The following is a 22,850-nucleotide window of genomic DNA, read 5'->3' on the forward strand; positions in this document are numbered from 1 at the left end:
ATTAATACAAGAGAAACTTAAAAAATCTCTCCAGAGGAAAGTTAAAAATGATAGTAAAATCTAAAACAAGGAATAACGGCATTTAATAAGCTAAACTTAAAATGAATAAAAAAAAAATAAATAATTAATGTCAAATTTAAAATTTAAGCCGTTACTATGAATGAATAAATGAAGCCCAACATACCAGAGAGGATTCTCATTATATCTAACAAGATTTTTATTATACTAGCCAAAATTTGGTAATAAAAAAGCAAAATGTTGACAGTACAAGACAAGAGGTTCAATAACATCAGACCAGATTATGATAATACAGTGCAAGATTTTGATAATATCAGAAAATCTATGATAGTACTAGAAAATATGTTGTTAACTGCAGCTAATATTTACGTAATACCAGAGATAAGTCATATAGTGTCTGACAAGATTTTGAGGATTCTAGACAATATTTAGTAATAGCAGCAAAAGTTTTAATAATGCAACCAAAATGTTTAATAATACTAGATAAGTTTTGATAATACCCCGCAACTTTTTGTTAATACTTGGCAAGATTTTGATCATTCCATAGAGATTTTGATATCATCACGCTAGATTCTGGTAATATCAGACAAGTTTTGGTGGTACCAGAAAATATTTTGTTAATACCAGGTAAGATTTTGATGATACAATGCAAGATTTTAACCTAAAAGATGATAAATGCCCTAAACCTAAAAGAATCATAACAACATAATGCAAAAGAATATTTTTAATGAAAGAATGTCAATTACAATATTTCATATCGTTTATATCGTTGAGTATCTTTGGATGTTTAGACTCTGTTTCATAAAATAGTTCCTAATGTCCTCTTTTGATAGGGTAGTTATCCTCTTCTCTTAATTCGTAACCAGCACAATATTTACCATTCCATTTTTGCTCATATTTTTATTGTAGTTTCTCCTACAAGCTAATTATGTAGTTAGGTTCAATGACTGCAACTGTTAGTTCAATATCGATAGTACTTTTAACGTTTGCTTTCACCATTTCGTCGTTACATTCATTAGAAATATTAACTGCCGATCAATGCCCTTTTTGTTTTGCCTACGATTTCATTGTGTACTACTACATTATTTTACATTGGTAACTATTGCGATATGTAGATAAATATGACTTATGACATTCCTACAACGGTGTGCATGTCTTTCTTCTTGTTTCTTGTTTTCTTGTTTTTCTTTTGGATGCAAATGGCAGAAAGATAATGATACTATTTATCAACCGGTAATACGCAAAACAAAGTGAATTAGAATATGATTTATCAACCGGTAACATGTTACCAGAAGCATGAGCAAGGAGTTTTCCCTTGCCGTCAACAATTAGTTTTGGAAATGTATATGTTTAGTATATAAATTGGTTGTTGATTTCGGTCGAAAAATCCTTGACTCAGAAACACACCGTGATCTTTTTTTGAGTTCTGAGACACACCAAACTCAACATTCCACTAAGCTCAGAGAGAGAACAAAAAACGATACAAAGCTGGAAAAACCGCCGATACACTCATCCAAGCAGCACCTGGAGTCGTTTAGTCCGTACTTCGTAAATCATTATAATGGTGACTTGGAAAATAATTGTTAATAAACCACGTGTGAATAATCTAATTTTGTAGGAGTTTTAAATTGTTTTTGACTTCCGTTGTTATATTTGTAATTGACAAGAATATTAAGACAAAACAAAGCGAATTTGAATCTGAATCTGAGTACGTTCTAGAAACCGGTAACATTTTACCAGAAGCATAAGCAAGAAATTTTCCCTTGTCGTCAACTATTAGTTTCAGAAATATATTTGTTTAGTTTGGAAATTACCTTCTCTGGAAACGCTAATCTTGTATATCCCCCATTAAAACAGTTGAATTTTTCAATATTCTAAAGAAACTTAATCCCTTCACTTTTATGACAGTGCACACATACATTTCCAATGGTTTATCTATTACTGCTTGTTTTATAATTCAAATATTTGTTTTTATGAGCATTCAAGGCTATGATAACTCTATCATATACACACACTTTTGTGAGATAATTCATCCACACTTTGACATTAGGGATGTAGGTGTTTATTTTACCAATTCAATATTAGTACTGATCAAAAACGTACAATAAACGAAACAATACCAAGAATAAAAAGTATTTTTTACACCATGGAGGGCATGGAGCAGCCATGGAGGGACAGAGGTTTATGGTGAATAAAGATGGTTGTTTCTTTTTTTTCGGGGGGGGGGGGGGGGCACTGGCCATGGAGGGTCATGGTCAGTTCACAAAAGTTTCTGGGGGAGGTAGCACGGGCCATGAAGGGCCTCGGGCCATGGCCCACGAGGGATAGATCATAAGAAAATAGACTCGGGATGAAGGCAGTCCCCTTTTTTAGGAAGACTCTGAACATGATATCCATACATGTACGAGAATGGAATACAACAATCCGTTGTAAATAACGAGAAAAAAAACAATTGATATCAATTTTTACAAATTCGGTGGTGCTGTCCAAGATGACAATAGTCTTGCCGTCATTATCCTCAAAATAATAAGAATAATTACCCTCGAATTCAAAACTTATGTGAGATGATCCCAATAAAAAGGGGGTCCATCTCGCTTAAGTTTTGAAACAAAATGTCGTTAATAAGTTTATTTTTTGGGAGGGGCACAGACCACAGAGAGACTCAGGCCATGGAGTGCCAAGGGCCATGACCCACGATGAATAGAGCATAAAGACATAGACTCGGGGGGAAGGTGGTCCCCTTTATTTTAGGAAGACCCTGAACATAAAATCTATAGTTGTACGAGAATAACTTACAACTATTCGTTGTATATAACGAGACAAGAAAAAAACGAAAAATATCAATTTTTTACAAAGTCAGCAGAGCTGTGAAAAAGAGAGAAAAGGAAACAAATCAATTGAATGACGTAGATAATTATTGTTATCCTCAAGATGACGATAGTCTTGTCGTCATTATTCTCGAAATAATACAATCTAATTTAGTGGCTGGGCAACAAGTCCAAATATTTACCTTCAGTATCAATTGATTGAAGCGTCACATGACAGTGCCCACAAGTTTCCCCCTCTTTGTCACCGAGAATGTTACAAATTACACAGTCTCGAACAGATAAGCAGCCGGGACTTTCTTCTACTTCAGGAATGTCGATCTCGGTGTCAATCATTTCAGCATCTGGATTCATAGTTATTTCTTCTTCATCGATGTCTGGTAGCTCAGTTACCTGGAGCATATCTTACCATATTACCAGTGAAAAAACGTAACTCTTAATTGTAATTATATTTAATATTCTTGAATTCAAAATTTATTATTTAAATTAATTATATGCAAACTGCTTTCTTGTTTATAACAGGCACTAAGATGTCCGTCCCATGGGCAGGGAAGCGCAAAAATCACTTTATTATTTTTAAGTATAGTTTCGATTTTTGTAAATGGATACACCTTATTCAGAATGTTTTGGTTCATAATTCAAAGATTAGAGTTTTCCATTGATTTAATTTTATAATCCTGAAAAAATACACCTTGTTCAAGATGTTTTGTTTCATAATTTAAAGATTGGAATTTTCCAGTGATTTAATTTTATAATCCTGAAAAAAAAAAAATCAAAATTCAGTTGTTGAAAAAAAATTATTTTGAAATAAATAAGTGGCTTATGTGCCACTCTGTATTAAGCAGACTGAACTTTATTTATTTGGAACTGTTGATTAGCAAGGTCAAATGATTGATTTTTGTGATTATTTGCACAATATTTTTATGTTCTTCTCATAAAAAGATACTCCATATAACTAAAAAAGAAGATAACGTTTAACGTGGGAGGCCAAGATTTAGTCCAGCATATCAAGTTTAAAACTTGACATGTGGCTCAATCTTGGCCTATACCAACCCTTTAAAAAACAAATATGTAAGGTATGCGACAAAATTAATTAGACATGCAAAGAAATTAGCTAGTAAAAAGCCCCATTGCCCCTCCCTTACACTGTCTGAAAGTTTTAACTGCATCTTCTCTGCCGTTCCCGAGATAATGCAGATATGCTATTTTGATAGCCTGTATAAACACTTTTTTTTATATTTACCTCTATATCTCTCGCTCAATCAAAATCTTGAAGTTTCCCCGACACCTATTGAAAGTTTAAGCTCAATCTTCCAAGCCATTCATGAGATATTATGGATAGCCTATATTGTATAAGTTTACAAAAAAATTTAGCCCCTCCACAGCCCAAAATTTGAAATCCCCTTACCCCTAACTTCTTCCTTTTCCCCAGTTGCCTGAAAGTTCCAACTCTATTCCCCGAGCTGTTCCCGGGGTATTGTAAATAAGTTTTTTTTTTATAAATGGCAATGTATATTGTCTTTTGATTTACTCTGCTACTTAATTGTGATAAGATATAAATCCCATAGGAGCTATTAGTTCATAAATATTACTGTGGATCAACAATAAAATTTTTTAGTCCCTTTCCTCTCCCTCGACACAAAATTTTACAACTCGAAGTCCCACCCCTTTATTTTCCCAGCCCTACCTGAAAATTCCGATTTTACCCCCCCCCCCCCACCGTCCCAGAAATACCGAAGATTAGTTATTTTGTTGAGTTGGGAAAAAAGCTAAAAAGCTTCTTTTTAGCCCCTTCTGTGCCCTTTTTATGGAAAACGTGCCCCGGAATAATTTTTTGTACAATAGGTTCCTCTTGGCCCAATGACTTTCAAACTGATCAATTTGAATTTCAAACTGATCAAGGGCAAATATTTTTCGGCCCATTTCCAAGCCTCCTAACCAATCCTCCTCTTCTTTCTACGACATATGTCTCATCTTTTTGACAGAGTGAACGCTCCCTAAAAATTTTGAGACAATCGCACTACCAACCTCAAAGGAGCCCTTTTTCGATTATAAAACCTGCGTGCAAGCGTTTAGGAATTTGTAATAATCACGACGGCCCTTGCCCCAAGGGTATTGAGGTTCATTCCGTCCCTTGAAGCATATTTGTCGGAATATTTAACTATTTGGAACGAAATAGTAACTTGAAAATTATGATAAAATGTTCTGGGGGTTACAGAGGGGGATGGTGATAAATAAAGCTGAAGGGAGAGGCTGACTGCCCTTCAGTCACTTTGACTTGTAAAAAGGATACTATAAACTTCAATCTGAAATTGAATTAACCTCTCTAAAATTTTAAAGACTATCAATTCTACTTTAAGTGATCAAATATAAAATATAAATAGAAGACACAAGGTTCTTTCCTCAGGCGAGCGAAGTCCTTGATCACCCAAATAATATACAAAAATTCATTCGTGTATAAGAGTTTAATCTTTCAACGCTATTGGTAAAATCTTTCCAGCATCCAAAGTTCATGTATGACCATTTTTTGCCTCAGAGAAAAGACTAAAAACTATTTTTTTTTTATTTGAAATATTAAAATTGTATCCTTCAAAAATCGCAAAACTCTAGCAATTGTCAGAACCTTATATATCTGACCTTCTTGTATTTGCATCCACAGACTTTATTTTCATATACATTTGACTTAGTAAGTAAATCCGGTTATACTATTTTGTATATGGTAAGAAAAGTTGCCTCCTTGCAAATTGTCTTCTTACACAATAACGATAACTAATAAACGAACGCAATGACGAAGGTTCTCAATTATTGACAAAGTATTTTATGTGACAATCACTTGATGGTATAGATAGGACCAAATTCTTTTATCTTCAAATGCATTAGAAACAATTAAAAGGACTTATTTTGAAAGGCAACGTAACACAATCTTACTAGGGCATGCTGCCATTTTAGAACTCATAACGTGACTAGGTTTTAGGCCAAAGTAATGTAGTATTAGCTATGCCTGGTGTATTTTAAAAGTAACTACAGTGGCAGAGTTTTTGGAAATAGAAGAAAGGACGTGTTCTGGTATTGTTTCTTTTAAGGCAAATTCGCCTTGGGACGTACCATTTAAATTTTTGAGGGTCGACAACTATGGTGTTTAATCAAAGTGGAAAATAACAAAACAAACAAGTTACATAACTTTTTGCATCACTTCTTTTAGAAAAGCTGACAAAATGCTACAATGCGTAAAAATACCCAAGGAAACATTTTAAACAATTATAAAACCATTTCGGGTGGGTGTATTTCAACCTTTTCAATATATATATAAATCTTTCTAGACTAAGTTACGCTAAAATGCAAAAGTTTCATATATTTGGAATCAGCATAAAAATTCAACTCTCTTCATACACTGCGTAATAAATGAAAGTATGAGGGTCTTTAGTATCACAACAGAGAATGGTATGATTTCACGATGTTTTTTTTTCGTAGTTGGTTTTATGAAGAACTATTAGTGCTGAATTAAGCTGAGTGTTCACATATACGCTTATATATAATCTAAGACATATATAATCTAAGACAGAAAAATTAAAAAAAAAGAACAATTTAAGACACAGTATTATCTCAGACACTAATAAGGTCTCATAAAAAAAAAAAAAAAAAAAAAAAAAAAAAAAAAAAAAAAAAAAAAAAAAAAAAAAAAAACCTGTTCTAAATCTGCTTCGACATGAAATTCAGTATCCTGTTCCGTTGCTTCATCAGGGTCTTCAGCCATACCTTCAGTTTCAAGGTTAGAAGCATCATTCCAACTTTCAACTTCCAAATCATCCTCAATAGAATCTGCTGTAAAACCATCTGCAGAGGGTATGTTAGAACAGTCTAGTGTCGAATTCACGCCAAGCACAGCATTAAAAGCATATGCCCAAATATTGAAATAAATATGTTTTTCCATTGATTTTCGACGACAACGCCGTAACTAAAATGAAATTTTACGAATTTACAAAAGTGAACCAGGCTTTGGGCGGTATGTACTTTGTTACGAAGAGTAGTTAAGATCTATAAAGGACCAAGATCGAATTTTAGTGAAAGTGTTAGAAAACATATCGACGTCGTATCTTCAGTGCTTCAAAAATGTTCAACGTGTTGGGCAGAGTGAAGAAAATATTGAATTGTTTTTTTTTTTCTGTTGGTCATGAAAGTAACGAAAGTGAAGAAATTTAGACAAATAAACAGAAAAAAAAGAAGATAGCAATGTATATTACTAAAAGCTAAATTTCTGATTTAAAAACGCGAAATTCTTTTAGATTCTTTTAGGATACATTTCTATCAAATTCTAGCTACTACTTTGCATTCCACCATTCTAAGCGGTTTGAAAGGCAAGAAAAACTTTACCTGAATTTTGCAAAAATGTTCAAAAACGAGACCTGCACAGGACTGACAATGTCCGAAGCTGAATTTAAAGGAAGGAAAAAAGACCAACATATTTATTGTGGTCACACAGGCAGTGGAAGTGGTGTGTCTGTCTTAAACAATCTTATCCAGATTAATCAAAATTGTTTTCAGTTAAAATATTCCTACAGCATAATCCCGACGCATAATCCTGACACATAATCCTGAATCCACGCCTTCATTCAAGTTTACGTGATATTTCCCTTTCAGGGTTCTCCCAATAGCCTTTGAGGAATGATAGTTATTGCGTATTTTTTATAAAAATATTGTTATTTTTAAGATACATGTGTTTTCAATTAAGATATTTCAACAACATAATCCTGACACATAATCCTGGATTCACGCCTTCTTTCAAGTTTACGTGATGTTTCCCTTTCAAGGTTCTCCCAACAGTCTTTGAGGAATGATATTTATTGTGTGTTTTTTATGGCACGGATAGTGGGAGATAAATGTTCACTGTATTTACATTTTAACTGTGACAAGGATAAGCTGGGCGTAAGAGGTAGAAGATGTTTCAGCGTTTTTAAATAGTTTGAGTCTAAACTCTGCCAAGAGCTCCTTCTTCCCTCTTATCCTTGATCTAAAGGAACCTATAAATAAAATATATTTGAATTTGTCAAACATTTAGTGGTAAGGAACTATAAGTACGGAAGAACAGTAAGTCACCTTTTTGTTAGGATTCTATATATCTATCTTCTTTCTTTAAGCGAGCCAAAATTGTGTATATATTTTTCTCTGATACAGCTCCATATTTTTTCTGAAAATTTACACACTAAAATTTTTTTTCGACCTGATGAGAGCGACCTAGATTGGTCACGAGTTAAGAAAAATTCAACTATGGCCATAGGTTTTGTAGAAACAACAACATATTTCACATAAATGACGTCACATTTACATGCATTTAAAGAGAAACTTACTTCATTGTTTCCATGGGGGGTCATATCATTATTTTTGGTATGTATGAGGCAAGAGAAATTGCACAAGATGACGAATGATTCTGAAAAGCTAAACCAAAAGGCATGGAACAAGCAACACCGAGAATTCCATTAAATTGCAAAAGAAAATGTTGCGCAACAAAATCTGCAGTTAGAAGACAAATCAAAATTGCAATAGAATGAAGGAATGCGTCATTGTGTTGCGGAGCAACACTACTGCTTTCGTAGTTTTTTTTTTTTTTTCACCGTGATCAGCGACCTGTAGCTCCGAAGTGGTAAGAGTAAAAAATTTGAGATTTTTCAGAGGGAAGGGAAACGTGAAACAGAGTAAAAAAGTTCCAGAGAAGTTCCTAAAATTTCTAACAGTTTTCCATAAAAAAAAATAAAACCGTTTTTTCTTAGAAACTCTGCGTTCGATGTTTGGCGTCAAGTTAAGACGACCCTAGCTTCGGAAATAAACTTGTTAGAAATACAGTTATGCTGAACTCATGTAGAACTTTCATTTGTCTCTTCGAGAACCGGAGCACAAAATTCCGTAGCTCTTACAGATTTCCCGGAAATAATTCCGGAAAAGTCCATCTCGTTCCAATTTTTTTGGAATTTTCTCAAATTTTCGATTTTGATGTTTCTTATATTTTTATCAAGTAGTGCTATGAAAAGTATGCAAGAAGAAGTGAAGTGTTCTATATACCAAGTTGCTTCGTTCTCTAAGAAATAATTTCCGAAGTTTCGACGTTCTAGAGGTAACTTCTGTTCTGGACCAGCTAGAATTTTTTTTCCAACGCGGTTCGACAGGTCTCGATCTCCTAACAACTGGAGCTTACAATAGTTTCTCCGAAATAAAATTCCTTCTTTGGGTTTTTCTATTTGGAAGTTTTGTCATGCCCTCGGGGCAATTTAAATTTTTTGGTGAATTTCGTTTGTTTTATATTTTCCTAGCTTAGACCATCAAAAGTTAAGCAGAAAACTATAAGACGTTATTTCCGTATCTCTTTCAGATTTCCCGGAAATAATTCCCGAAATGTGCGTCTCGAAACATAATGCTTCGAATTGGCGTCAAGTTAAGACGGCCCTAGTTTCGGAAGTAAACGTTTTAGAGATAAAATAATTATGAACTCATATAGAACTTTTATTGATGTTTTCGAGAACTGAAGCATGAATTCCGTAGCTCTTACAGATTTCCCTGAAATAATTCCGGAAAAGTCAATCTCGTTCCGATTTTTTGAAATTTTCTTAAATTTCCGATTTTGATGTCTATTTTATTTTTATCGAGTAGTGCTATGAAAGTTATGCAAGAAGAAGTGAAGTGTTCTTTATACCAAGTTGCTTCGTTCTCTTAGAAATAATTTCCGAAGTTTCGACGTTCTAGAGGTAACTTCGGTTCTGGGCCAGCTAGAATTTTTTTTCCAACGCGGTTCGACAGATCTCGATCCCATAAGACTGGAATTTGCAATAGTTTTCCGGATATAAAATTCCTTCTGTAGGTTTTCTATTTAGAAGTGTTGTCATGTCCTCGGAGCAATGTCCAATTTTTGCCAATTTTTGTTTGTTTTATATTTTCCTAGCTTAGTCCATCAGAAGTTAAGCAGAAAACTTTATTTTGTTTTTTCCGTATCTCTTTCAGATTTCCCGGAAATAATTCCCGAAATGTGTGTCTCGAAACATAAAACTTCGAATTGGCGTCAAGTTAAGATGGCCCTAGCTTCGGAAGTAAACGTTTTAGAAATAATTCTCGTTTATTTCTGGACCAGCTAAACATTTTACCAAACTCAGTTTAGTAGGAGCTCGAAATAAAACCATATCAAAGATGCTTCAAGATAACAATCGAAGCCGCATTAGAAAAATGTCCTCTGAAGGACATAATGGAGACTGTTGCTCCGCAACTGTGTCCCGTAGGGCACAGTTGCACGTGTTGCTCCGCAACTGTGCCCTAAGGAACAGGGCACAGTTGCTGCAACACTTCCCGTTGCACAGGCAACGGAGGTCTAGTTTTAGCGTGCTGTAAGGGTAAACAGGAAGGAAGGAGGAAGATTTAAAAAAGAAGTCTTTTTGGTTTCTTTGACGTCATGCGAAATTATAGAAGATGATGAATGAATCCCAACAGCTAAAGCAAATTGCATGAGGAAAGTTCTAAGGTATTAAAGGACACAATGAAGCAAAACGAAAATGTTGTGCAGCGAAAACTGCGTATAGAAGACAATTAAAAATTTAAATGAATGAAGGAACGTTTTACTTTAGGGTATATGAAGGATAAATAGGAAAAAGGTATTGGAAAACATGGAATTAATTGGAAAGGTAAAACTCTCCTAGACTAAGATTATGCCAATTATTTGTGTGTACTAGATAGATATGTTAGTAGAATGAATGATTTTAGGGAGTTGTTAGAGTTCATGGTATTACAATAGGTTTGAAAATTAATATTAAGAAGACTAGACTAGGAATAAATGAAGTTGACAAGGTAATGTTGAATAACGAGAACTTTGATCAAGTGAATAGCTTCACTTACCTCGGTAGTATTATTGTTTAAGATGATGGATGCAGTGAAGATGTTAAAAATAGAATAGCCAAGGTCTTGGGTGTTTTTTAATAGTTGAAAAAAGTTTGGAAGAATTGGAAGAAAAGTCTCTGAGCCAAGATTAGAATATTGGCATAGTTATGACAGTGGTCAAGGGTGGTTCTTAAAAATTGGTGCTTGGGAAGACGTTGGAGGATGTATCAAATGCTTTCCAGAAGAACTGTCTACGCTTATGTTGTGGTTACCCGTTTGAACGATCGTATTCCGCAGAAAAACAGTAAGAAGAACAGTGAGCGTAGAAAAAAATGGTTCCATCAAATTTCTAGGGCTAGGATGCCTGGTTGGCTGTAATGGCTGGAATGGCTAGGACATGTTTTGCCGATGAAAGATGACAGATTACCAAAGATCATCCTTTTCCACAATTCCTCTGGAGCCAAAAGAGGGTAAAGAGATAATATTCCAATAGATTGGGATGGAGAACGGGCGTGCGCAGCTGTATTGGCCTCAGGCAGCTTAGTGCTGCAGTAAATGTTTATTAATAATAATAATAGTAGTAGTAGTAACAATAAAGCCATTTGGACTCGCATCTTACAGAAATTTTAAATGTGAACTAAATCCTTTAGATACTAAGATCTTTGCGTTTTGTGGATGGAGAAGATGGAGAAAGAGGTAATGATAGAGTCAACAAAGTCAAACTGCAACTTCAAATATTTTCTGAGATCTATACTGATTATACCATCACTGAAGAGCGCCATGTAGTCATTGAAACACCTTTCAAGGAAAGCTAAAAAATACACTACATCAAATCTAAGCCAAGCCTCACCCCTAGAGATTCAAGTTTGGAAACGGGATGGTAAATTGGGCAAATTCAACTAATTTGTGATGTACAAAGGATCTGCTATTTATAGAGATTCAGTAATTTTGTGTTGATTATGACATTGTAAAAAATTTAAAATTTTCACTTGGCGAGCTACCCATGGTTTACGCCAAAAATCGTTTGATGCTCATCAAGCATAACATTCATATTGTTACTAACCTTGGGGAACAGCTAAAAAAGCGTGGATAGATGTAAGTAGGAAGAGATGAAAGCATTGAGGCGATGCGATAGTTCAAAATACAATAGTACTACCCAATGGTTAGGCAATGAAGTTAGAGATGCTACCTCTAATTAGTAGTGTAGGCCTTTTGGATTCAAGAGGCCAATACCCCCTTCGAATCCAAGTCCAGACATTTATTTTTAACTTCTTCAAGATGAAGCGATAATTAATTTTATTCGAGACGCAGGTGTATGTTACATATTTGGGTTGGTTTTTTAAGAGATGCAGGTGTCTGTTACGTAATAGGGAATGTTTTCTAAGAGAGGCAGGTGATTTGTTACGTAATAGGGGTTTATTTATTTTTGGATGTTGCGTAGTAGGACTTTTTAGAGTTCAGTAACCGCTATTCAAGATGCAAACGTACTCGTTACGTAATAGGGAAGGTTTTCTTCAAGACATTCATCCCCGCTTGTAACTGAGCATGTAACACGCGGGTTTTATGCAATGATGGCACATACTTGGGTGTTATATAATGGCAACGCAAACGTTGGCGCTACGTAACGTCGGGACACAAGTGACTGTTACGTAATGACGGAGCACAGGTAGTTGTTAAGTAATTACGATGCATACGAGGGTGTTATGTAATGATGGTTTACACGTGAGATGTTAAGTAATGACGGCCCAGACATGGGATGTTATGTAACGGCAGCGCACAAATTGACGTAATAACGGTGCACATTTGGGGGTTACGTAATACTCCAAGAAATATTTTTCAGGATTTCATTTTTCTTTCGAGGCGTTTTTTTCAAGGCATTTTTTCAAGATTTCGTTCTCTTTCAAGACATTTTGTTTCAGGGGATTTTCATAGTCCAAAGATTTTTATCTACATAAGGATTTGAAAGATATTTCTCCTCGACAGAATGGAGCGCTAGACAGTTGGACTATGAAAGCCTTTATAAAATTTTTATTCGGGGAATAAGTTCTACGTGATATTCTATTCCACACAGGGAAAATTCTTGTTTCTCCTTTCTAAAATGATTAAATGGTTCGCATGTTTCCGACCCTTTCCATGAGCACGCAAGGATCCCAATGCTATTGATTTTTGATCTATTAGACGCACTTGCCTGTTACATTCTACTGTGATTTAGCAAGATCACATTTTGAATGAGCGGTAAGTATTACGCTTTATGCACCAGAGGCCTCATTACTTACATTAGTAATAATAAGAACAAATGTCAATTCACAATACGTTAGGGGTAAATCTAAGCCATACTAAGAAATATTTCTGAGAGGTCTTAATTAAAATACTTCGTTTCTATTGTTCTGTTAGACGCAAAATCAAACGAAAACCACGAAAACCACGAAACCACGAAAAACCAGTCATACAATCTTAACGAAAACCACACCTTCAGATTCAGCGTATCAAAGAACCTTGTTGTAGAATATTTCAAGCTCCTATCTACAAAAATGTGGAATTTCGCATTTTTTGCCAGAAGACAGATCACGGATGCGTGTTTATTTGTTTTTGTTTTTTCCCTAGGGGTGATCGTATCGACTGAGTGGTCCTAGAGTCTTGCGAGAGGGCTCTTTCTAACGGAAATTAATAGTTCTAGTGCCCTTTTTAAGTGACCAAAAAAATTGGAGGGCACCTAGGCCCCCTCCCACGCTCAAATTTTCCCTAAGGTAACAAAATCAAAATTCTGAGATAGCCATTTTATTCACCATAGTCGAAAAACCTAATAACTATGTCTTTAGGGGTGACTTACTCCCCCGCAGTCCCCGTGGGAGGGGATGCTACTTGAAAACTTTGACCTGTGTTTACATATAGTAATGGTTAATGGGAATTGTACAGACGTTTTCAGAGGGATTTTTTTGGTTTAGGGGGAGAGTTGAGGGGGGGATTACGTGGGAGGATGTTTCCATGGAGAAACTTCTCATGGGGGAAGAGAATTTCAATGAAGGGGGCGCAGGGTTTTCTAGCTTTATTTGAAAAAACAATAAAAAATAAATATGAAAAGTTTTTTCTGCTGAAAGTAAGGAGCAGCATTAAAACTTAAAACGAACAAAAATTATTACGCATATGAGGGGTTTACCTCCTCGTTATACCTCGCTCTTTACGCTAAAGTATGTTTAGTAATTTCAACTATTTATTTTACGGCCTTTGTGATTCAGAGGTCATTCTTAAGGAATTGAGATACAATCAAAGCTTTAGTTTAAAGAGCGAAACATCGACGAGGGTTGAACCCCTTCATATACGAAATACAAAACTACGAATATAGAACTTCGTTACGTAAGTTAATTCGTAAGTTACGTATATTTTTACCAATGAAAACGTTTGTAAAAAATTAAAAGTTCTAGTTGCTTTTTTAAGTAATCAAAAATTTGGAGGGCAACTAGGCCTCCTCCTTCGCTTCTTTTTTCTCAAAATCTTCCGATTAATTGCAATTAATTAATATGCAAATTTTGTTTTAATTATTTATGTGCGGAGAGCCAAGATCAAAACAAGCATTAATTCAAAAACGTCCAGAAATTAAAAAACAACAACAAGTTTTTGTAACGGAAAGTAAGGAGCGACATTAAAACTTAAAACAAACAGAAATTACTCCGTATATGAAAGGGGTTTTCCTCCTCAACGCCCCGCTCTTTACGCTAAAGTTTCTTACTGTTTTAAAAAGTAGAGTTAAGAGAAAGGGTCAAACTTTAGCGTAAAAAGCGGGGCGTTGAGGAGGAAAAGCCCCTTTCATATACGGAGTAATTTCTGTCTGTTTTAAGTTTTAATGTCGCTCCTTACTTTCCGTTAAAAAAACTTGTTTTTTTATTTAATAAGGTAAAAGAGACACATTTTTGCGGCTTGGAGCGGAATTGGTGGAATCGCAACTGTGGATCGGGGGGGGGGCAGAAGTTATGGAACCAGAATCGGTGGATCCAGGACTGGAACCTGACCCAGTGGCCAGAAGTGGGGAGCAGTGGGGAAGCAGAATTGTACATCACTTTGTTAAAACAATTCTAATAAACTTCTCAGGAATGACGATGGGTGCCATAGTGTGCCAGAGGAGTAGCCATAGTATGGCACAGATCGAGGGTTAAGACAGTGTGTCATGTTGAAGGTGGCACAACCCAATGGATTTAAAGCATATTTTTAAAAACAAAAAAATATTGGCGGAGGGGGGACTAAAATATAAGACCCAGTCAAAAAATGGGATATTTTCATTTAAAACTCTCAAAAATATCTCGAAATAGGTCTCGATTTTAAATATCTCGATTTTTCGAAATAGGAACATAAAAAGTTATTCAAATGCACGCTTGTCAACCAGGAATGTATAGTCTTGACTCAAAGAAACGATGCATTTTCATCAGTAACTCTCAGAAATATCTTTTAATATAGCTTAAATTTATCTCTAATAAGTCACCCCTTTGGTGCTCCCATTAAAACCTCTTAAAAATATCTCTTAATGTGGCTTAAATTTAACTCTAACGGGATTGTTCAAAATATGAAGAAAAACCTTATTAAAATGTGCTTGTCAACCAGGAATGGCTATTACTTGGCTGAAAGAAACGGGGTACTATCTGTAAAACCTCTCGAGATATCTCTTAATATGGGTTAAATTTACTTCTAATAATACCCTCTCCCTGGAATTAAGTCATGTGTCTTGTACCCCCCCCTTGATTTCATCCCAAATAGTTCACCCCTTTGGCTTTCCTATTTAAAGCTATAAAAATGTCTCTTAATATGGGTTAAATTTACCTCTAATAACAACCCTACCCCCTGGAATTGCTTGCTAGAGTGAGCAGTCACATATTGTCACAGTGGCGTGAATATGCGCAGTTTTGGCTTAAAGGAACGTGGCATTTTCATTAAAATCTCTCGGAAATAGCCGAACGCGAAAATGTCTTTTTTCTTCGTTTGCGTCAAATAGAGTAATAGAAATGATGCATTTTCATTAAGACCTTTCAGAAATAACCTATTGCAAAAATATGTCATTTTTTTCTTCGTTTGCGTCTAATAAAGTAATAGAAACTATGCATTTTGATTAAGACCTCTCAGAAATATCTCTTAATATGGCTTTAATTTACCTCAAACGTATTGTGAATTATACTTTTCTCTTACTATGACTAATGTAAGTAATGAGGCTTCTGGAGCATGAAGTGTACTTACACTCCAGTCAAAATGTGATTTTGGTATTATCAAAATTTAAATTAATAGAATTTAACAGGCAGGTGCGTTTCATAGATCAAAAATCCATAGCATTGGGATTCTTGTGTGCTCTGATATGGAAAGGGTTCGAAATATGCAAAACAGTCAATCTTTCTAGAAAGCGCGACCGAGAATTCTCCTTGCTTGAAATAGGTTATCACGCAGAAAGTTTTCCCAGAGTAAAAATGTTAGAAAGGCTGTCATAGTCCTGCTATCTAGCGCTCCATTTCGTTGAGGGGAAGTCTCTTTTGAATCCTAATACGGACAAAAATCTTTGGAATATAAAGATTCCCCGAGAATAAAAGTCTTGAAAGAAAACGGAATCTCGAAAAAATGCCTTGAAAGAAAAACGAAATCCTGAAAATAATTCTTAAAGTTTATGTAACACGCATTTGTGCACCGTCATTACGTAACACACAGTCCACGTGTGTGCTGCCATTACACAGGACCCATGTATGTACCATCATTGCGTAACACCCACGTGTGCACCATGGTCAGTTACAATCTGGGATTTCCCGAAGGCCCTGATTAAACAAGTCATGCAAAATTGTGTCATCATTGACATAAGTAAACATTACCCTATTAAATAGCAACCAAAGAAATCTTAAAAAATATCTTGAGAAAATGTTTTAAAAAAGATCCTAAAATGTCTTTAAACACCTTAAAAACGTCTTAAAGATAAAAGTCTTTAAAATGTCTTGAAGAAAAAAGTCTTAAACACGGCTTGAAAAGCATCTTGAAGAAAAATGTCTTAAAAATGTCTTGAAATGTACTGAAAAGTCCTGAAAAACGTCTTGATGAAAAATATCTTTAAAAAAACATCTTGTAGAATATTTTGAAGAAAACATTCCATATTACGTAACGTGTACGTTTGTATCTTGACTAGCAGCCCCTGAACTCTAACACGTAAGATCCAACAGTAAAAACAACCCCTGTTACGTAGCAACTTCCAGCATCTATTTGAATAGATTCACTATTACGTAACAGACACCTATATCTCTTAGAAAATGAACTCTATTACGTAACATGCATCTGTCTCTCGAAGAAAATTAATAACAGCTGCGTCTTGAAGAAGTTAAAAAAACATACGGACCGGGATTCGAAGGGAGTACTGGCCTCTTGAATCCAAAGGGCCTACACTACTCTAATTACGGGTATTTATGAAGCAAACAAATACTCGTCAAGTACCCATTTGCTGTACAGGTTTCTGTCAGAATTTTTGTCTGGTATATACCCATATATGCATTTTGGGAGGACGCGGGGAGGGGGTAAGTTTAAAAATAACAAATACTTGTAGGAAAATTTTAAGAAGCTAATGAAACAATTATTAATAATGAGATATGGGCAGGGTGCAAAAGTTAAGCTGTTGGGGGAGCTAGCCCAGACTGATCTGTCTATACCTGTTTATTGTTATTTAAAACAGAAAAGAAAAAAAGCAAGAAATTTTCTCGAAAGTTTATCAGGATTATTATAGTGAAACATAAGATTGCATAAGAAAAGACACTCTGTCTAAGTACAACAGCCATTTATTGAATATTTCACTAGAACTGGATGCAGTCTCTAGGGAAGACAAACTAAAAGTACTTTAAGGCTTCGATACGTAGCCTATAAAAAAAATAAGCCTCACAATAGTCAATAACAATCAAAATATTTTTTTTGCTTATGTACAAACATATAGACAGTGTTTTACCTTCATTGTGCAGAAGTGGCTGAAACAAAGTGCTCATATATGATTCAGCATCCTGTTCTGTTGGACAACCCTAAAGTAAAATTTGAAAACTAAAGATTTCCGTGAAATTCAAAAGGACTGAAAAACAAAAGGATTGTAGATTTTTTAACCAAACGAATGGTATGTCAAAATCGTAATCATCATTGTATCTACTTTTCAATTTCCTCAGATGTTTGTTTTAAAGTCTTAACCAATTTGGCTACTGAACAAACTAAATTGGTTTCGCAAAAAAATATTAATCTTAGACCTACAAATAAGGAGAAAATTCCAAACTAACACCTGTTTATTAAAAAGTCCTACCATTTTTAGATTAATAGTAAATGAGACGCTTTGATGTTCATTTTAGACAAGCTCTTCAATCCTGATTGAATGAATATGAAGGAAAAAAGATACAACGGTATTTTACAAGTTGTTTGCCATTATCAGCAGACAAGATAAACAATTTTTAAGTTACCGCTCATTCACTAGCCACTTGTGCTGTTACATTTTTCTCTTTAAAGGAGGCAGGGAAACATAGCATAAGTGAAAAAACATATTTTAGTATATGTTACTCGACAATTAACTAGTAGTCTACAGTAGCTATTTACTCAATGCAAACTGCCTTACCAAATTAAGCCGAATTATTCGGCTACGCATCACAGTTCTTACAATTTTCTTATCATTTAAATCCTTAAAAAAAAACAGTCCTATAAAACTATTGAAAATCTCACTACAAAAATGTTAAATTCACTGTTTTGTTTTAGACATAACAAAATTTCCTTTGCATTTATCTATATTGTCTAAAAGATGTCACAATACCTCAACAGTAACATTCCATGCTTGAGCACCATCGTCTCGCAAGCAGGACAAGGTACGGTTATGTTTTGCAGCCTTTTTCATCATACGTCTTGTACATTGCTGGGCAGCATTTCTAACAATGAGGGGCCAGGGCGCGTTGTGGATTATCCCATTTTTGTTATTTACCATAGACTGGAAAGAAAGATTGAAACACCAAACAGAATGAATGTTTTATTATTTTAAACTCTCTGGATGCCTGATTTTCCTCTGGCAGTTTTACAGTTTATTTTAAACTCTCTGGATGCCTGACTTTCCTGTGGCAGTTTTACAGTTTATTTTAAACTCTCTGGATGCCTGATTTTCCTGTGGCAGTTTTACAGTTTATTTAAAACTCTCTGGATGCCTGATTTTCCTGTGGCGGTTTTACAGTTTATTTAAAACTCTCTGGATGCCTGATTTTCCTGTGGTAGTTTTACAGTTTATTTAAAACTCTCTGGATGCCTGATTTTCCTGTGGCAGTTTTACAGTTTATTTTAAACTCTCTGGATGCCTGATTTTCCTGTGGCAGTTTTACAGTTTATTTTAAACTCTCTGGATGCCTGATTTTCCTGTGGCAGTTTTTACAGAACGAGAGATATTATTACCGTATATAAACTTAGCATACAGGTCAATAGGGCAAACTTGTGAAAGATACTACATAAACCTTCAAAGGAACTATATTTTAACATGTTTCTGCAACAAATCTATCTTTAATTTCGCAGCCGTAAGACAACTACTAAACTTCAAAACGACTTGAACAAGGTGTTAACTATAATTTCTTTAAGCTACTTTTTCTTGTATTTAAGCATGAAACACAAGTTTTCACGATGATTTTTCATGAAATGTCCCATTTTTTTAGGTGACAAGGACATATGTGATGTCCATGCTTGCATTTTTTGCTTTATTTAACGTTCTTTTATGTGTCGAGAGAATTGGCGGGGTTCTGATAAATTGAAGCTGTCTGGTTAGTAGGACAAGTTAAAATTTGTATAGCGTAGAAATTCATTTTCCACCACCTTTGATGGTGGAAAATAAAAGTAACGATGGTGCTACATTTTTCTGTGTGCTTCTAACGTCGATGTTTTCTATGAAATTAAACAGGAAAACTGAAATACTGCAAGTATATTCTGGTTGAGTTGTGTAAGTTTTTCCCCTCATGCTCAATTTTAAAGTCATTTTGTTTTTTGGCAAAGAACACTTGCTTTACCTCGATTTTTCCAGCTACTTTTTCGCCAAATGAGATATAACTTCTTCCAAACACAACTAGTTCAATGTTCGGCACCGCTCTAAAAATTCTCTTCGATGTGAAAGTTTTCTTTGAAAAAGGAATTCCAACTAGTAGCTGAAAGGAAATAAAGATTTTAATTTGATGAAATTTTTTATATTGTTGAAAACAGAAATGAAATTTTAATCTTACAATCAGAGTCACTAACAAAGAAATTACATTGAACACACATGTCACTTTAGTGGCAATTAAAAGGTCCTGTAACTGGATCCCAGCTCAGCACATAAGTGTTATTTATATTAAATAATATCGGTTCAAGATTTGTTCAGTAGAGTTCCTCGTTGCCAGACAATCATGAACCCAAATATCCCTCTCAGCGGTATGGCTTCTATTCCTAGTTTTCCTTCAATAATAAAATTGAAAAACAACCCACATTTAAGCACATGTCGATGATAATAACCAAAGAAATTTCACTTTTTGTATAGATTAAATATAAAACTTTTTCAGAAAATAAGTTTTTCAAATAAAAGTAGAGGACTCATTTAAACCAAAAAATGAGCAAAAATACAATCAAATAACCTACCAAGCGTAAAACTACCACAAATCAGCATCAATAAATAAATGAAACCCAGAAGGAAAAGAAATTACAATAACTAACCGATTCAATCTCAAAATAAGCAGAAATTGACTCGAGTAGGGTCCGAAACCCCTATACCTTCCCAAGGCCAGAACATAATTTGTACTTTACTGAAAAAATACAAATGAATGTGCTTTGTTAGTTTAATGTACAATTGCTTATATTCATTCCTTAAATTGTTGATAGTATTTGATTTATTAAAGTTATAAAAGTGAAAATATTTAAATTAAAGGGGGTTTCAATCCTTAATCATGTTAATTTCTGCTTGTTTTGAGTTTGACTCGGTTATTTATTGTAATTTCTGTTCGTTTGACTCGGTTATTTCTTGTAATTTCTGTTCGTTTTGGGTTTCGTTTATCTATTGATGCTGATTTGTGATAGTTCTACATTTGGTAGATTATTAGATTTTATTTTTGCTCGTTTTTGGTTTGAATTAGTTCTTTATTTTTCTTTGAAAAAACTGCTTTTGTGGAAATAGTGTTTTTATTAGTTTCTGTTCGTTGTATTTTAACATAGTCTTTTCAGGGGGAAAATAATAGTTTTTTTTTTTTTACAATGATTTTTCATATAAAAAAAGAAAGAAGATTCAAACTATATTTTGTCTTTGGTAAAGCGCAAATAGCTTTCTAGCTTATTGAGGGACATAAGGCGCTGTAGCACTACACTAGTTTGGGGCGATTTCAGCTCTTTTTTAGCTTGACTTAACAGCTCAACATAATGTATATCCTTTTATTTAGTTAAAATTCGTTTTCTAGGTTTTATTTCTGGGGGGGGGGAGGTGTCAGACCCCTCTCCTCTTGAAGACCAAAATGAAACAAAACTTGAAAATATCGTAATACTCCGAATCATATGGCACTTTTCTGTTATTTCTTTTTCAAACCTCCTAACCTCATTAAAAAAAAATCCTGGATACGCTCCCTCTTCTCTCATTAGAATCGTGGGTAGTCTTTGGTCGAAGTAAGATTTTTTGGGGAACTTCATATTACGGCGAAAAACGCAAAGTATCTATATTAGAACAGCATTTTTCAGTGGAATATAGGGAAATTAGAAACACTTAATCAAATTCTGTATAGAAGAAACTTACCCTGATTCTAGCCTCCATAAGAAAGTCAGCAATTTTTGTATTTGTAAGTTTTGCTGCTAAATGCTTCTGGCTAAGTTTTCTCGTGCTAACAAAATCACCAGTGCTGCATCTTAAGCCAGAACGTGAAAGACGTCTATGAATGAAGGCCTAAAATTAATTCAATGGACAGAATACATGGTTTAATCAAAACGTAACTCAGTGGATAAGGTACCTATTCCACAGTTAATTACTAGTTCCATTACTAGGTTTTATGTACCAGTTCCAGTTTCATTGCTAGGTTTCATGCACCAGTTTCATTTGTATGTACTATACAACGCCTAACACGCCCGACCCATCTTAAGCAGACATTTTAAACGAATATACAACGTCAAACAGTGTATGTGCTTTTCATTATATTTACCTTTCTACAAAAGCACGATTTTTCTACAAACCAGAAATTAGAACCAAAGCTAAAAAGAAATTATTTTTGCGCGTAAAAGGATGGCAAAATAGATTTTCAGCAAAAATTTCTTCCAGATATTATTCAGTGAAAAGAAAAGGTAATAACTAAAAGAAAGAAAAGGCGGAAAGAAACCTAAACATACTATGCATGATAAACATACATATGTTGACCAATAAATGGTGATATCAAAAACAGATCAAACTTGCCATATATGGCGGGAAGTTAAGGGGAATTTAGGTTCCTGTGTAAGAATTTAGCTTTACACCCGCTTGAATCGATTTTTTTGGAGGTACTCCTAATACTAAACCTCCACATACAGCCAAGCCTATGAACATGGTTCCACCTATTGGAAGGGGAGAGGGTCAGAGGACTTTTAACGAAAATTTTCAGATGATTTTTCTTAAGAAGATGGGTGGTGGTGATGGCATAGAAAAACTACATCCCAAAATATTATCAATCATTTTTCTCAGTAATCTCGGAGTTTCATCCACTATCCTCCACCTCTGATGTTCAGATATAGAAAAATTTAATATGAAAATTTATACTTTTCCAGAGTATTCTCGTAATTTCATAGCGCTCTAATTTTGCGGGGAGTAATCTGACCTCTAGAATCAAATTCTGATAAAACTACTATTATTAACAGGGAAAAAAGTATCACCCACACCCAATAGTTGGAATCATTGAGACACTTTTAAAGAGGCCGATCAATGCTCTTATTGATGTACAGATTATTATCAACTTCTATACTTACTGAGAAGAAATAAAATCATAATTCAAATAACCTGAGGTTCGAGGATTCCATCTTGGTTGATATACAACAAGATTTTCTGCACGTTATTGTTCCAGTCAGCAATCTCTGGACAAACACTGGCTTGCAGCAAAGCTTCCCACTGACTAGAAACTGGATAGTTCATTCCAAGTTGAGTAGCATTCACGAATACGTCCTTGAAAAAAACAAAAAAAT

At 34.6% G+C, this 22,850-nt stretch overlaps 1 protein-coding gene across 2 annotated transcripts in view; it reads right to left on the minus strand.

The window, feature by feature from the left end:
- Positions 1-22,850, minus strand: part of LOC136040896 (uncharacterized) — a 75,648-nt gene that overhangs the window by 901 nt on the left and 51,897 nt on the right. For both annotated transcript variants that reach the window (XM_065725311.1, XM_065725310.1), the window contains 6 exons: positions 22,669-22,830; positions 21,445-21,591; positions 19,706-19,840; positions 18,481-18,651; positions 6,529-6,798; positions 3,029-3,236 (listed from right to left, as the gene is read on the minus strand). In XM_065725311.1, coding sequence (XP_065581383.1) covers positions 3,029-3,236; positions 6,529-6,798; positions 18,481-18,651; positions 19,706-19,840; positions 21,445-21,591; positions 22,669-22,830 — 1,093 coding nt within the window. The remainder of the gene's footprint in view (positions 1-3,028; positions 3,237-6,528; positions 6,799-18,480; positions 18,652-19,705; positions 19,841-21,444; positions 21,592-22,668; positions 22,831-22,850) is intronic.

The sequence above is a fragment of the Artemia franciscana genome, chromosome 21 (assembly GCF_032884065.1).
Source record: "Artemia franciscana chromosome 21, ASM3288406v1, whole genome shotgun sequence".
Taxonomy (NCBI): domain Eukaryota; kingdom Metazoa; phylum Arthropoda; class Branchiopoda; order Anostraca; family Artemiidae; genus Artemia; species Artemia franciscana.